Source organism: Plectropomus leopardus, chromosome 5 (genome assembly GCF_008729295.1).
Source record: "Plectropomus leopardus isolate mb chromosome 5, YSFRI_Pleo_2.0, whole genome shotgun sequence".
Classification (NCBI taxonomy): domain Eukaryota; kingdom Metazoa; phylum Chordata; class Actinopteri; order Perciformes; family Serranidae; genus Plectropomus; species Plectropomus leopardus.
Window position 1 is genome coordinate 21,891,254 of NC_056467.1, and position 15,865 is coordinate 21,907,118.

A 15,865-nucleotide genomic window follows, 5' to 3' on the forward strand; every position below is an offset into this window, starting at 1 on the left:
GTGGCAGGTCGAGCAAGCAAAGTGAAAAACAGATTACGCCCTCTTCTGTTCAAAAAAAGTATTGTGGTTCATTTATCATTTCACCAATTTTCACATTAGTGTCGATTTTTAACTGCCTCGTGATGCATTGTTACATCCCTAGTTATGGCCTAAAACATGTTTTGTGAAGACCATGAGCAACGTGCATCAAATTCTAATCAGTTCATCCTTGAGTCCAAATGGGCATTTACTGCCTAATTTGAGAAAACTTCCTCAGCTGGTCCTTGAGGTATTGCTTTGATAACAATGACATGGCACAATATCACAGTGACCTGCGACTAAAAAAATTCAAATCAGTTCATTGTTGAACTGGACGTTTGTGCCAAAGATAAAGAAATTACCTCAAGGTATTCCTGAGCTATCATATTATCAAGAACAAAACAGATGAGGTCACAGTGACCTTGATTTATGACCACCAATATCTAATCAGTTGAGTTAAAGCAGACATTTGTGCGAAATTAGAAGAAATTCACCCAAGGCATTCCTGAAATATCACGTTCACAAAAATGCGACAGATGGATGGACTGACAGAGAACCCGAAAACATATTGTATTGCTGGCGCGGGGGCATAAAAAGGTTAAGACATAAATTGATGATAAAAATAACTCTTAGTTGCAGCTCTAATTTTCTGATTTTTAATGCACTAAGACTTTCTCACTAGGTAATGTAGAATTGACCAATAGCATATAAGAAATGTTACTGTGATGTAAATAAGGAGGCCAGGCAGGTAGGAGCAGTTTAAGTGTAATTTTGGACATTTGTCAAACTAGGCAGTATCCTCATACTTTCGTCCATTAGTCATGATAACTGATCAGGACAAGAAGCACAAGTGGCTTCCTACAGCTTTCAAAACACTTCAGTTTAAGAGAAATCATCTCAAACACTTGTCATCGAGTCCAACTGACAGTAAACACAAAAAGTAGTCCCCTGCAGCTGTTGTAGTGAGCTGCATAGTATAACAGATGACACAAAGACAAGCGTTTGAGGTAATGTTTTTCCTGTTAAACTGAAGTGTTTTGAGAATTGTAGGAGGCTTGTGCTTCTTTACTGATTGATGTTGATCATGGCAGAGTCTGAGTTTCCAAAATTTTTGCAACAAAGATGCTGAATTAAATTAGGGATGTACAGACTCAACTTATTGTCCCCTGATACTGATTTCTACAACTCAATTCAAACTGTCAAGTGATCCAGTAGCAGTCTATTACAAGAATTTTTCTCATATTTTAAATCTATATCCCACATATTCATTCAAATACTGTTTTAAGAGTAACTGAATGATTGCTTCTGGTAGCAGAAACACTTCTTTCCTACGGTCAGGATCGGCATCCATACCTGTGCATTCCTGAGTGAGAAATGTAACGTAAAGTAACAGACTAGGTTTAGAAAAGTAAAGTTACTAGAGCTGTCCTAAATACGCTTTTAGGGGGCTTTGAAGGTTCAGTGATAATAACCTATTAATATAGGGACCTGGGGTGGGGGGTGTAATAGTAATCAATCATATTCATGTATGCTAATCACCCACCCGCACCCTAGCTGACTTTAGTGGGACTTAGTGCCGTTGTGCAATGTGAGAGAAAGAGTGATGGATAGAGGGAAGAGAATGTTGCAGGTGGACTACTGCATGCAATGTTTCAGTAAATGATCTAATGTTTACATCTGGATACCTTGAACTGGCCAGCTAACAGTTGCAAGAGAGGACCAACTGGTGAGTTATTCAAAATTCAGAATGCTGTCGGGCTTCATCACTACATGCAAAGCAAGTGCTTCACTACAGGTAGCCGCTGCAGATAACATCTGCAAATCGTCTAACCTGTTCCTTTTCCTAGTTGGACTGCCAACTTAATGCTTGAAGGGGGGATTGATGACTGTGCTGAGAGAACTGGCCTCTTTCATGTCTGACACTTGCAACCTCCTTTCAATTTCCTCCACCATTTTAGTGGTGAAAAAAACAAAACAAAAATCAAAGTATTCAAATACTGATTTGGGCATCAACTACCATGGTTACAAAGGTTAGGTTTCGAAAAGAGGCATAGTGACAAATTACTTTAAAATAACTGTAAGTTCACTTGGTTTCAAACAGAACATGAAAATCTGTCTCCGGGGGGAAAGTCCTGGGTTTGTTTGATCCTGTTAATGTGAACTTTCTTCTTCCCACATTCTTTAATTCCCACATTTGTCAAACAATACACGACAACAACATCTCTTGACTGCTGCCTTACCAATAATGTGGATATATGCAAATTCTGGTGCTCTATTTTTCATCGGTATATGTGCTAACTAGGAGCAGTGTGCCAGAATGGACATTGTCTAAACAATGATTAAATTGTTAAAGTTAGCCAAAATCTAAATCACTATACTAAACATGTCATAATATTGTTATCCCGTGCATATTACCTAAATCGTCAAATACTTACATGTATGTCTGATTTGCTAAATTAGTAGTTAACAAGCTGAAATGCCTACAATATAGCACTAAGAAGCTAAAATGCCCAAAACATGTTTATATTCACTGGCCTGACTCCTCTCAAGCTGGAACAACACACCTAAGGGCTGAAGACAAAATACATTATTGTCACCGTAGCCTAAAATTAGGAACAAATCCACAGACAATTAGTTAATACTAAATTTATCTCCACCCACACCACCATCGTTTAAGAGACTGCTTCCTACATTCTGGTTGTTTCATATCATTATTCTTAAGCACGTCCAACTCTCCAGTGGATCTCCATAAAGCTGCCAGACGGCTGCAAGGAGATCTGGGACACAACTGCGAAGCATCTGTATGCAATACACACACACACACACACACACACACACACACACACACACAAAAACGTGCACACACACACTTCCAGACTATGATCAATAATGTAGAGCCTTACTTGCAACGTCCAGTGAAGCATTGCGACTAATGGCCTCTCCCAGGTAGTTGCGGGCCACACAGGTGTAGACACCCTCGTCTGGTTTGCTCCGGCGTCCGTGTACGATGCGTAGAAAGAAGAGGGAGCCGCTGGGCAGGAGCATGCGGTGAGATCGGGGGTCATCTTTGTCCGTCTCTACACGCTCGCCATCCTTGTACCACTCTATACTGGGAGAGGGTCTGCCCTCTGCCTTGCAGTTGAGGGTGGCAGGCTCCCCCTTGGACACGATCAAATCAGAGGGGTCCTCCACAATCCGAGGTGCGCTGTCTTCAAACCGTGCCCGGGACCCTGTGAAGTGGAGACAAGGGCAGATGTTATCCGTCCAGCTGACCACCTACCATTCATGAAAACATATAATCTGTTTTGTAACAGGACAGGCAGCAGCAAAGCCATCTGAAATTGGCAAACACATCTTACTTTAGAGGTTGCTGGACAAAGGCTGATTGTGTGTGTTGGATAAATGTGTGTGAAGTGAAGCAGAAAGTCATGGGTAATCTCTCCTTGAAGGTCAACTCTAAAATTCAAGGGAAGACATCACGTTTTCAGCAACAACCCGTGCCTTTCAGATCACTAAATCTGATATCCATTTGTTCTCGCTATATCCAACAGCAAAACACAGCAGCCGTAGGAGAACATATATATAGCAGGGTATGTTCAAAGAACACTCCATCTGTACAGAGGATTCAATCAGCCATGTGATATGGTAATGGCCAATCTCTGTGTCAATCGGGATTGTTGCAGAGGCAGAAATGATGGTGGACAGCTGAGAATAAGACAAGCAGATCAATGAATTTATGGGGGAAAGATGGGAGTTAAAACAATAAGAGAGGTAAAGAGAAATAGATAACCCCCATATTCTTCTCTCTGGGGATCCATTACTATCTTCCCTTGACTGTGAGGGAAAGGCACATTGTTTCAAATCCTGAGGTAAGCTTCTAGACGAAGACCAAATGTCTCTAACAGCGTGTTACAGTTAGAAAAATGAATAATTCAAAATGCCGCTGCTTTTAGGAACAGATGGTCTGTCCCTCACTCTGGGAAAAAAAAGAAAGAAAATGAAATGGTCACTGTGCCACTGATTATTGTGCTGCTCTGTCTGAGGCATTATTTTCAGCACATAATCTAGACTGCATGAAAATCCTCCATTATTACCGGAGAGGAGCAGTCAGGGGTAACCTAATGACACACATGTTGTCGCACATGCTTCTGCTACATTATACTTAAATCTGAGGCATCAGGATAAACCCTCACTTTTCAGCTATAAGCAGATTTATGTCTTTTCATGAAGTGATTTGATCCTTGCGGGGCCAGGAGTTGCCATCACGGCAAAAACCTGAAGTCAACATCTAAAGAGCGATCCGAACACTCTCAGCTAAACACCCCGGGGTCACAAACCAGGACAGCTCAAAACACTAATGCAGGATGTAGATGAATACTAATCGAGCCATTAAAATGTGCCACAGAACCTCCTCAGTCAGTCACAGCAAAAACACACAATTTGTTTACATAAAGAGAACAAGTGTAAATCATTTCATGCCAGGCCTGTAATACTAATCCTTTATGATGTACTTTCCTTTAGATTATGTTCTATCACATCTGTGTGGTTTCTGTCACAAGTACATATTGACACATGCAGCTGTGCTTGTCCATATAAAGTGTGTTTTGATTTTGAAGAGGCAGCTCCACAACCGAGTGATGTCCCGGTGGTGAACCGTGTTTTTAAAAGCATGCAAAGGATTCACAGGCAGTTTGAAATCCCAGCTCATGTAACACGTTACATCACTCTGAATGCTTCCACTTCTATCGTAACTGGATTTTACCACAAAAACAAATACTGTGAGAGAGTGGACCTCTGAAGGATTAGTTCAATGCTGCATTTCTGTGAAGTTTGTGTACCAGTAGTAGTCAAAATGCAAAATATCAAAAAACTTTTTCTGTTTTTGAGTCAAAAATATTGAATCTTATACTCCCCATAATTCAACCCAAAAGAGTCCTTCCTACACATTCATTTATTTGTGATGGCCTACCACAATATCAACACTGGCTGCCACATATTGATTTTCTATTTTTGGAGGTGTGAGCCCCTCTCTCTCTGCCTCTGTCTCTTTCTTTCTGCCAAACACATTATGTGGGAATGAAAATAGTGACCGTTATTTCGGAGCACTGTGGGATAATATATACTGTTCGTTCATTTAGAGCATCTAACTCTTGGAGTGACAGAGGCAACCTGTGCCCTCTGAAGAAAAGGAGCGGCAGAGCACAGAACACAGCTAATGTGCTTAACTTAAACGTACGTTAATTCATATGGAAATACAACACTATATTTTTTGGTTAAACAGTGCTCTACGTCTGCGGCTATCGTTTCTCCAACTCATGAAGAAAAAACCAACTGTGTTCCCATAAAAACCTCACAACCAGCGGCCCAGAGCTAGGTCTAACCTTTGTGACAGCAGCAACAGAAAGTTTGTTGTTCCCACTATCAGCCATTTTTTTGATCAAAATTAGCACACATATGCTGTCTTTTTAAAAGTGAATAAGCCTGCTAAAAACAGGCCAGTAGCCACTAGATGAGTATGCTTTTCTGTTTGTTTCTAGTGTGTCATGTTAAACTTTACAGAGACACCAGAAAGCAGGTTAATAAAAAGAAGAAAGCAGTACGGAGCCCAGTGAAAATTTTCAGTGGTTACTTCTTTTTGTATTTTTTACATATTCAGTGCCTCATTCAAACTCAGTGCCGACTAATTTTGAACATCACTGAATGGAGACTGACGGTATTTTGTGATGGCACATCATTTCAACACACTGCAAACGGGTGACAAGTCACGCATCCACCAGGGTGTAATATTTCCATTACTGATGATTGGAGGCGATCAGTGCTTTAGCCATTAAACATCTGTATTTCCTGCAGTCTTTTGTCTCAGGAGCGTAACCTTTACAATCAAATATAAAACCCAGATGTTATCAGGTGTTAGTGGGCAGTTTATTTCTACAGCGGTAAATGGGCTACAGAACTTGATTCTGTGGGAAAAACTGTTCTCCAGAGAGTGGAGTGAGGGAAACTGCAGAGCTCTGAGTGGTAATCCTCTGTGGAGTGTCCCCTTTCACATCCCACATCCATTGTTAACATGAAAAAATTATCAGTGCAGCTTAAATATAAGGAACACTCATTCCTTTGAGGGACTTTAAACTTTTACAAGATCACATTCTTAATAATATATGTGATTGTTTTAATTAGTGTGTCTGTGTTTGTGTGTGTGTGTGTGTGTGTGTGTGTGTGTGTGTCAATTAGATTTCCTGAATAATAAAAGTTTAACTAACTGACTAACTAATGTAGTATACAACCATTTGTAGATTCGTATTGGAATGTTATCACTGTATAATCCTATAAAACAAATGTTTCTCTCTTGAGACAACTGCTTTAGTTTTATCTTCGGATGCATTTAAACTGTAATCTTTTTTATGGTCCCAAAATCTTAACTTCATTTTCAAGGTTCACAAATGACATTATATTTACTTACAGAAGTGCAGACAAAGCTCAGCAGTTCCTTGATCAATCCAATACAACCATCAATCTGCCATAAACAATATATTTAACGATAAACCATGTGTCATTTTCCTCCTTTTATTATATGCATTTATAGCAGCTGTAGTCTCAGCTCTCTGTTTTATAATGTTCTCCTTCCCACAATAATGAGATCCAGCTGTCCTCGTACTCGGTGTGTCAGCACATAATGTGAAGTTCTGGCTGCTTTCAGCTGGTTTGAATGGCATGAATGTCACCATGACAAATTCCTGTGTATTCGTTTTATTTGGTAAGCCTATGTTCGAATGAGACGAAAGATGAATTTGAAAACTGTCGAAAAGAATTTGAATGCTCCTGAACTATGCAGACATAATCCAGCTGAGAATTAAAAGTTCATCAGAAACACTTTTTTATTATTATTATTATTATTATTATTATTGATGTTGCTTAATGGTAACAACAGCTACAGCTATCATGCAGCAGTATCAATGCAGCACCATGCTGATAACTTACAGAGAAAATAGTCTTCTTAAAAATATCAGAGCAAACACCCTAAGGTGGCCAAAGTGACAAGCAACAATCTGCTCCTGTGACAAGTGTGCAATCAGTGAAAAGTCTGCAGCACCTTGAGCACAACAGCAACACATTTTCATGGTGACGTTTTATTCATGACAGGAAGATTGTGGTGCAGCAGTTGAAAGCACCTTTCAGCGAAAAAGAAACTCTGTCAGCCTCGTTTATGACACTGAAAAATAAACGTCACAGGCGTTACTAGGGGATCTTTTCGAAGGTATGTTTTTAGTCACATCATAAACACGGCCCATTAGAGCCGGCAGTAGGTCCTTAGAGATGTCAGAGCACATATGGGAATTTAAAGTGTGACTTGATTTGTGTGAAAAATATTAATCTGGGGCATTCTGGTGTGAAATAACTTTCATATTTACAAGAGATGAACAAGAAGGAAAGGACATCGGCTACTGGTTTTGGAGAGTTTCAAAACAAATTACATAAATAGGAAAAATGCTGCACAAACTACTGCTTCAGATCATTTAAGCCGTTGTTACAAATCCCAGAATTCGCAGCTTTGATTGATATGTTGCAGCAAATTACAGCCAGAGAATATTTTCAATTTACTGTGCATTCAGGTTCAAGAAAGTGTTATATTAGAGACTTCAGAATAAGAGTTTGGAGTTTCATCTGCCTGCTTTAAGTGGTTTCTCAGCAGCAAACAAAGCAGTTCTTTACAATAAAGAAATACAGCTGTATATGCTTCAAAACAACAAGAGACAACAGTTCATCAATCTAGGTGTTTTTTTAAACAAACAGGAGGAATATGCCCAATTCAACATGCATTGATTAAATGTTGCAACTTGCAACACAAAGCAAATGACTGTTTGACAAAACACACATCATCTTTGTTTCCAGAGGTGTGCCAGCGAGGACGAATCAATGAAACCCTTTTAAACACATCTTAACTTCTATGAACCTCGCACAGACATTCAGTGTGCAGGGAAAAAGACACTAAAGATAATCCATAAGAGTGAAAAGCAGCAACCTTCAGCTGTCGTCCAATGCGGAGGGGGCTTTGTGAGTGAGAGTGTGCATGGTCTCGTGCAAGGTTATCACTCTTCTGTACACTCTCAAGGCTGTCCTGTGTACAAATGAACGTGTCAGTGCGACAGGCAGAGGCTCTTTTAATGAAGAAATACAGTAAATCTCATTCAACAGCTCTACTCATTTGATACTCAACAGAATTGAAACTGGTATTTTAATTTGATAAATAAAACACTTCAGCCTACTTATTAGCATTGTTAATGTTATTTTTCCGCCAATGTTGTTATAAGTGAGGACCGTCCCATCCTCACCTCCCCCTGCTGCTATTGGTCTTGATGTATGAGTGTTTTGTCAACATTTTAAGTGTTCTTGTTGTGATATGTTTCTATTGTTGATATGTTTTCATGTTTTTTTATATTTTTTATATTATATATTGTCTTATATTTCCCTCTTTCTATGATTGATTTTATAATATTTACATTATTAATCTTTTCTCCCATTTTTATACCCCTTTGTGTCTGTCTCTAGAAGAAATCATAGTCTGGCACATTACTGAAAACCAAAGATATGTAACATACTTCAAACAAAGCATATCATCATTTCTACAGTGACACAGATCAGATTACATGTATATGAGTTTACTTTGTCATGAGGAAGTGGAAGAAGGGGATGGTGGATGGCATGACACCTATCAGACAGCTGCCAAGCAGCAAGCCAGTGTTTGAGATCAACACAAAAAAAAAAAAAAAACTGGTTTTATTTCAGCAAGAGAGCAGGACATGTCCATCCACACCGACTGTGGCAACAAAACCAGGTATTTTAAGCCAAAACATGATCTTTTCCATAACCATAACCAAGTGTTTTTTTCTTTGTTTACAACATTTTTGTTAAAATGTAAATAAACAAAACATTTGCAGACTATGCCAGTCTGCTGTGATTTGAACCAACTTTCTGTAAAAAAAAAAAAAGTACTGTTTGTTCACAATTGGAAGAGCTCAGTATTGCACTTGTTGTTATATATGAAGAGCCCCTTGAATTTAAATCTGTAATAATTTCTTTTTTGGCCACTTTTGTGAACAAATACAATGAAATATCACCTTTTAAGTTGACATGAAAAACTTATTGGAAAAAATTTACAGAGGAACATTATCTTTTAGGCAAAACTCTGACAGGTATCATCATGAACACCAATATTTTCTCAGAAGTAAAGCACTTGATGGATTTCTGTCATTTGTGCCAGCGATTAGGGAATTATGATGCTGGGGTAGCACTATTGTAGTCAGCTCAATGCACTGAGAAAGGCATTGCCAAAAATGTTTCTGCTAGTAGTGAAAACAAAACTCCTTTACCCTGCCTTTTGATTAAAGTTTTTATATCGTCAGTCAGAGTTCATAGTTGCAGTTGCAAACAGTGGTTGAACAAGAGTGCCAAATAAAACCTACTGATTAAAGCAAATATTTCAATAAAGGAAGTAAAACAATTAAACTATATTTAAAAAGGATAGGTGGTCTAAAAATCTTTTGTCTTTTATAACTGCTTCAAATACAGAAGGAGATCTACATTTATGTGAATAATATTTTGCCAACACAATAAAATTTCTTTATAAGATATTGGGTATATCAGTGTTTGTGGTCATATTTTCAGTCTCAAATATAGCTCATCCTGATCATATGATACACTATTTGGTACACAAACAAATATTGCTGTGACAAAGGTTGAACATTTAATATCAATGAATTCACATTATAGAAACAACTGTGTATCCATTTTACATTTGGCCATAGCTCATTAATTTTTTTCAAATCCAAAAATATGTAGCTTGTTAAAAGTGTTTTCTTGAGCCAGTTGGAGGCTCAGTGCACATGAACGTGTGTGTGCATGATCAGGATGGTACCACCTCTGCCACGTTTTGAGACACTAAAAACCCTGACAGTGAGTTGTTTAGTGTGTCTGTCTGCTGTTTGGTGCTGAGCAGGTAGCAAGCAGTCACTTTTGAGTTTTTTGCTGAAAAATCTGCCTGTTGCTGCTGAATACAACACTGGGAGGGCAGTGAGAATGAGGCAAAACAGTAAAAATGTGGTCAGAAGAGCTGCACAGATGAAACTAAAGACATAAAGCTCCACAAAAGCCACCAAGAGCTGCAAATTCAAAAGATAATTCTCTGTGAGGTCATGGCTGCAAGAAACCCCTTTGACATTGTTATTTAAAAGCATTGCTATAATAAAAATATTTTTTACAGCCGCTTTAATTTATATGCATACCAGCAAGTGTTGTTGGCTTTTCCCCCAGCCTATAGCCTATACTGTCCTGTATATATGGTGCTGTTTGTCTATTATGAACTTTCTGTGACTCAACCCATTGTGATGTGATCGTGTGTGAGGATGATCAGATGTAGCAATTGTCATGATTGCTTCTAATTTGTTAGAATTTCTTCATTTACTGACAAAGCAAATGAAAAAATCCAGAGAAAGCGAGAAACCACAGTCAAATGATGCCCATTAGTGCTGCATGCAGCTCTGATAGACAAGCAATCGCATTGGTCCTAATTGCAAACTCAGACACACACCCACATGTTTGCTCACAGCATCCCCTACATTTCTGCCTCATCTAACACACATAGTTGGCAGGGGAAGAGCCGGAGGGTTATCAAGATCACGTCTTGAAAACTCTGTTGATTCAGGCTATATTTGGCATTTCTTGGCTCCTAGCTGCGGCATTACATAACAAGTGGTGCTTTCATTAATTAGTATTTTCAAAATATTAACCTTGCATCCTCCCCAGGGGCAGAAGTGTACCGCTGTCACGCTAATGTGTGAAAACAACAAAGCCGCAGAGGGCAGGATCTGTTTTGCTTCAGATTTTGGTCCCTTTTAGCGACAGCCTGGCTCTGAGCGAAGTGCATACGAGAAGCTGGACCTGTCTGAGCTGGCTGCTTGATATCTGGTGAAAAACACAAACTATCTACAGGCAGAGTAACTTTACAAGTTAAAGCGAGACAGTAGCAGAAGGCTGGCAGCTTGTCTGAGGGGCTGGTGGCTGTCTGCTGAGATTTACTCGTGTCTTTTTCAATTTCAGTTCATTTACATACTTAAAAAGGCCAAAAACATTCAAGGAGTTCTTGTGGCATTGCCAAGTAATCTCTGCGGGAGGGCGATAACGTGCCACAGCAAACTGAATTTCAAAGCGGAGGAGTCAGGTTTGATGTTCTTCTGGCAACAGTCTGGACGTTTTGAGCCTTTGTTTGGCAACTGTCCTCCTCGGGCGTAATCTAATCTTTAAATGATGTCATCAGCAACTGTACCAGAAGAGGGGCATCATCAGCATCCGGCAACATGACTCAAGCATGAGGTACATAGTGGTTTCATCATGCACGGTTGTTTCATCAAGAGGGACTGTGAGAGGCTTTAGTCAGCCTTCAGCCATATTTGTCACTAAGTAATGAACAGGAGGACGGAGGGGACACAAATAACCAGCTAAGGGTTGTTTAGCATCGTTTAATTCCACGCTGAGCACACAACAAGCTGAATACAGCTCAAGACAACTGGCATTTCAATGAGATGCATTACGGTAGACACTGATGCCGTCTTAATTGAGGTTTGGTTTGTGCGTGAGAGAAAAGGACTGCTGTGTTGAATGGAACACAATTTGCAATAGAGACCTGTTGTTGTTTCAGCTCACAATCACACAGAGGATTGAGAAAACACGAACAAAACCCCCACAGACCAACAGAGAAGAACTTATTGACTGGACACAAGTGAGACATATCTCTCTGTAATGCCTACATTTTAGACATAAAACATAAATAATAATAAAATCCACTAGTGTGGGATTTGTTTCAGCACAGCTCCTGCAGAGGTCATGAAGCCTGTGTGAATCCTCTTCTCAAGTATTTTTATGAAAATACACATCACCCTGCAGGTATGTGCAGTATAATAGAGGTGGGAATGAGAGAAAATACCCACTCCACATTAATGGATGTAGGCAGATGGTGTGGGTGTTGAAAAGTGCCTTTAATGTTGAGAGGTGGCACCAGTTTATAATAATGAAACCGAGCAAGTGGCAGGACAAGTCACAGAGCTCAGGATTTATCATCAGATGATAGTATATCATTGAAGAAGGTGTAAAATAGTGCCAGACTGAGAAATGGGCCAGGTTGATAAATCAGCTGTTATTAGCTTATTTCAGTCAGCCAATAGGTGAAGGGAAATTGCAGTACTGCAATGCAAAGATGTGATTGAGGTAATTTAAAAATGAAGATGTCAAAGTTTGTCCACAAACAGATGACTGATGTCTTTTAACTGTCACAATTCTTTAGAGCTGCTATAAGAAATATTTTTATATGAACAATGGATCACACGACTACATGTATGTGAAAAGGGTCGCTTATAGTGAGTGGGGACTGCCCATTGTTGCAATGGCCCAAATTCTAAAGCTCCGTTTGTCCAAAAAATGTCTACTTGGACTGAAAGCCCTTTTCTCAGACAGCCTGTTAAACACACTCCCCCGTGGTTACACAAAGCAATCGCCAGAAAAAAAAATGTTTGCATTGTACACTTCTGTAAACACCAGATATGTTACATTTGACAATAACAGTTGATTATGGTTAGGAAAAGATCATGTATTAGCTTAAAACACCCATGTTTGGTGGTACAAAAGTCACTGGAAAAACAAAGATCAGTGGCTAAAACGCTGCTGCAAAACGCGGCAAAAAGTCTGTAAAAACACCAGTGAACATTGGCACATATGATGCTCGTGAACTCTGTGAGGGGGTCAGTCAATACACCCTGGATCAACAGCTCTTACACCGCTGGCAAACAGCACAAAAATTCTATAAAAACACCCGTGTACAGCGGCTCGTAAGCTGCTGGAAAACTGAAACTAACTGCATAGACTGTGCATTTAAGAGAAACAGGACTTCAGAGTTAGGGGTGTTGGCTTTTGGTCTAATGGGATGTTTTTTTGAACTACTGGAGCCTCAGAATTTTGGGCAGTCAGAACAATGACATGGCGCGCTTTGCAGTTCTCCTCAGCTCTACAAAGCATTTTAGCATCTTTCAGCTCACTTTTTTTTTTGGTTTTACAAGCCGCAACTACTAATTTGGTTCACCATACCTGCTTTTAACAGCAATTAAGCAGCGGTAAACACATTAAAAAAGCTCTAAAATCTCATTGTACACCACCTGTCCAGCACACAACTGCAGACAGACAAAGTTAGAGACCAGCTGGTGAACATAGTGGAGCATTTAGCTGCTAAAGAGACTGATATTTCCCTGGGGGGTGGGCAGAAACCAAAAACAGAACTAAAACAGAGTTAAAGTTGGAATCACAGTTGTGGGGTTGCCAGAAACACGACTCCAAATGACTGCTCCCAAGTGGCTACAATCTTTTATTGCAAGTTTTAAAAAATTGCAAGTTAAAAAAGTGGTGCCAAATGGAGTTTTCTTGCAAACAACACACAAGTGTTGTTTATATTATGTTTCTCACCAGATTATTTTATAATATTCAGGCCTAACAAACATGTTGAGTGCATTTCTTTTTTAAAAATATTTCAAATCCTGCATTGTTGCGACCAGTCTTACTATTTGTTTTTGTTTGGGCATTAAATGGTAGCATAACATGAATGAAACCACCAGCAGGATGGAAATCATACCACCACGTGCTTGTGCATGAGAAAAATGCTGTGTATATTATGTGTTTGTGTAACTAAATTAACATCAGCTGATGTATTATTTTCAAATTTTAAAACTGTTCAAAATCAATATGTTTCTATATGTAATGGTCTCAAAAATACAGCATCTGTCAGGTTCTAGTGCAAAACAGCATTGGGGATTTCTTAGTATAATTTCATTTTATATCCACTGTGTTTAATTCACTCAAAGTTTAAAACTGAACAACACCATTCAGACCTTTAATACACGATTTACTATCAAATGCTGCATCAATTACTCTGAGAATAAAAAACATCTGCACTCTCATGAATTGTTTTTCTGAGCCCTGCTATTATTTGGGGTATGGATTAAGGCTCAGAAATGTAATCTGTTATTAGAGCAATGGTTAAAAAATATAATCCCTTTCTCAAAGGTAATCAAAGTGAGCTTTTAAAAGCATTTTATGATAATATGTGTGCACCCCCAAAGCCATGTTTTGGGGGGGGTGGGGAGGTGGAGGCTTGTCAGACTATGACACTGTCTGTCCATGAGAGTTTATGTGCTCACAGCTGAACTCAAAGTGACAGTTAAATGGTTTCACTTTGGTTACAGTGATTTGACCTTTCCTGCTGCCTAATGGACTCCCTCTGTGACCACCTCAGAGCTCAGGGGGGGACGCTCTGAGAAAATGTGCGTCTTCTTGGCTTTCACCAAATATTACAGATGAATGCATGCATGACATTTCCAGTTGACAATTAATTTTTGTTGGGAAGATGTTCCCACAGCTGTCTGGGAAACGTGTCCAGCTCAACACAACATTTACATCCATCTGGGGGGACAGAAAACACGATAAGACAAATGCACGCTGAGGCAGTCACGCCATATGGGCTGAGCGCGCGCGCGCGCGTGTGTGTGTGTATAGAGAGAAGGGCACCTTTAAAAGCTTAATAATGTGAATGTCTTACCTGATGCGATGGTGATGAGTGACACAAGAAGGAAATTTCCAAAGTTCATCTCCACGCTCTCAAGGGTCTGCAGCCTCTTGAGAGTCCAGACAAAATATGAATCAAACCTCCAGAATATCACCAAGATTTGTTTTTTAACTAAAATCGGGGAGGGAAAAAACTGAACCGGTTTCAAAAGTCTGAACCTCAGCTGGAATATTTCAAGCGCGTAAAATCATCCCCCACCCCCGAAAAAAACTTTCGTGTCACTCCCAGAAAACCATGACAGCAGCAGGATCAGCAGCAGCAGCAGCACCGCCCCGGAGAAACCTAATAACAAAACTCAGCAGCAGCACTTCTTCATCCCCGCATGGTCACACACACACACACATACGCCCACTTCTTTCTAAAATGCCCCACTGATGCTGAGAACACACAAAAAAGGAGGTTTAACTATATTTAGCCCGGCCATAAATAAAATAAATCCTCTCGCTCCCTCTGTCTGCTGTGATCCGGCCAGTTGCAGGTTGCGGCGTCAGTTTGAGCGAGAATGAAGCGCCGCACATGCCGAGCTGAGCTCCGCACTCCCTGCTATCCGCAACAAATCCTCGCCAACCTCCAGGAGTCAGTGTTTTAAAGAGACAGGGACCACATCTGCGCCCTGTGTGTGTGCATGTGGGTCTAATGCCGAGCTGCATGGGTTCACACAACACAGTGCAGTGAGATAAAACTAAAAAAAAAAAATAATAAAAAGAGTTATTTCTGAGTTAAAGTAGTTACAGAAGTTATCAAACTGAGCTTTGCACTTTGAGTTAAGAAGTCCAATGTGTAGTATTTAGGGCTACACATAGGTAGAAATTATATATGATATTCTTAACTACTTTTTCAGTAGTTTATATTCACCTGGAAATAGAGTGCCCCAGGGATAACGTTTTTTCTATAGACCAACCCGGGAGCTCAAGTCACCCTTTCTATATAGTAATTATGACATTTATAAATGTAAATGTCTTCAAAAGAAACCCAAAATACAAGCATTCAAGAATTGAAATAGAACATTAAATTCAAGCATTACAGGGCCTGAAAGATTGCAAAACTGAGAAAACGCTGGACATTTGTAATTTGCTTCATTTATATACTTTGGTCAATACTCCTATTTCTTATGTTTTGTTTGCAGCAGTGCCTTAGAAACGGTTTGCAGTGTCCTACTTCCTATTTGTTACATGACTGAATCTGTAA

The 15,865-nt window shown here is 39.6% G+C and overlaps 1 protein-coding gene across 2 annotated transcripts in view; it reads right to left on the minus strand.

Moving 5' to 3' along the window:
• The window catches only part of zgc:77784 (uncharacterized protein LOC402947 homolog), a 69,554-nt gene extending 54,353 nt beyond the window's left edge, over positions 1 to 15,201 (minus strand). For both annotated transcript variants that reach the window (XM_042486367.1, XM_042486366.1), the window contains exons 1-2: positions 14,651 to 15,201; positions 2,922 to 3,248 (exon numbers count right to left, since the gene is read on the minus strand). In XM_042486367.1, coding sequence (XP_042342301.1) covers positions 2,922 to 3,248; positions 14,651 to 14,699 — 376 coding nt within the window. In that variant the 5' untranslated portion in view covers positions 14,700 to 15,201. The remainder of the gene's footprint in view (positions 1 to 2,921; positions 3,249 to 14,650) is intronic.
• Positions 15,202 to 15,865: the final 664 nt, after the last annotated feature.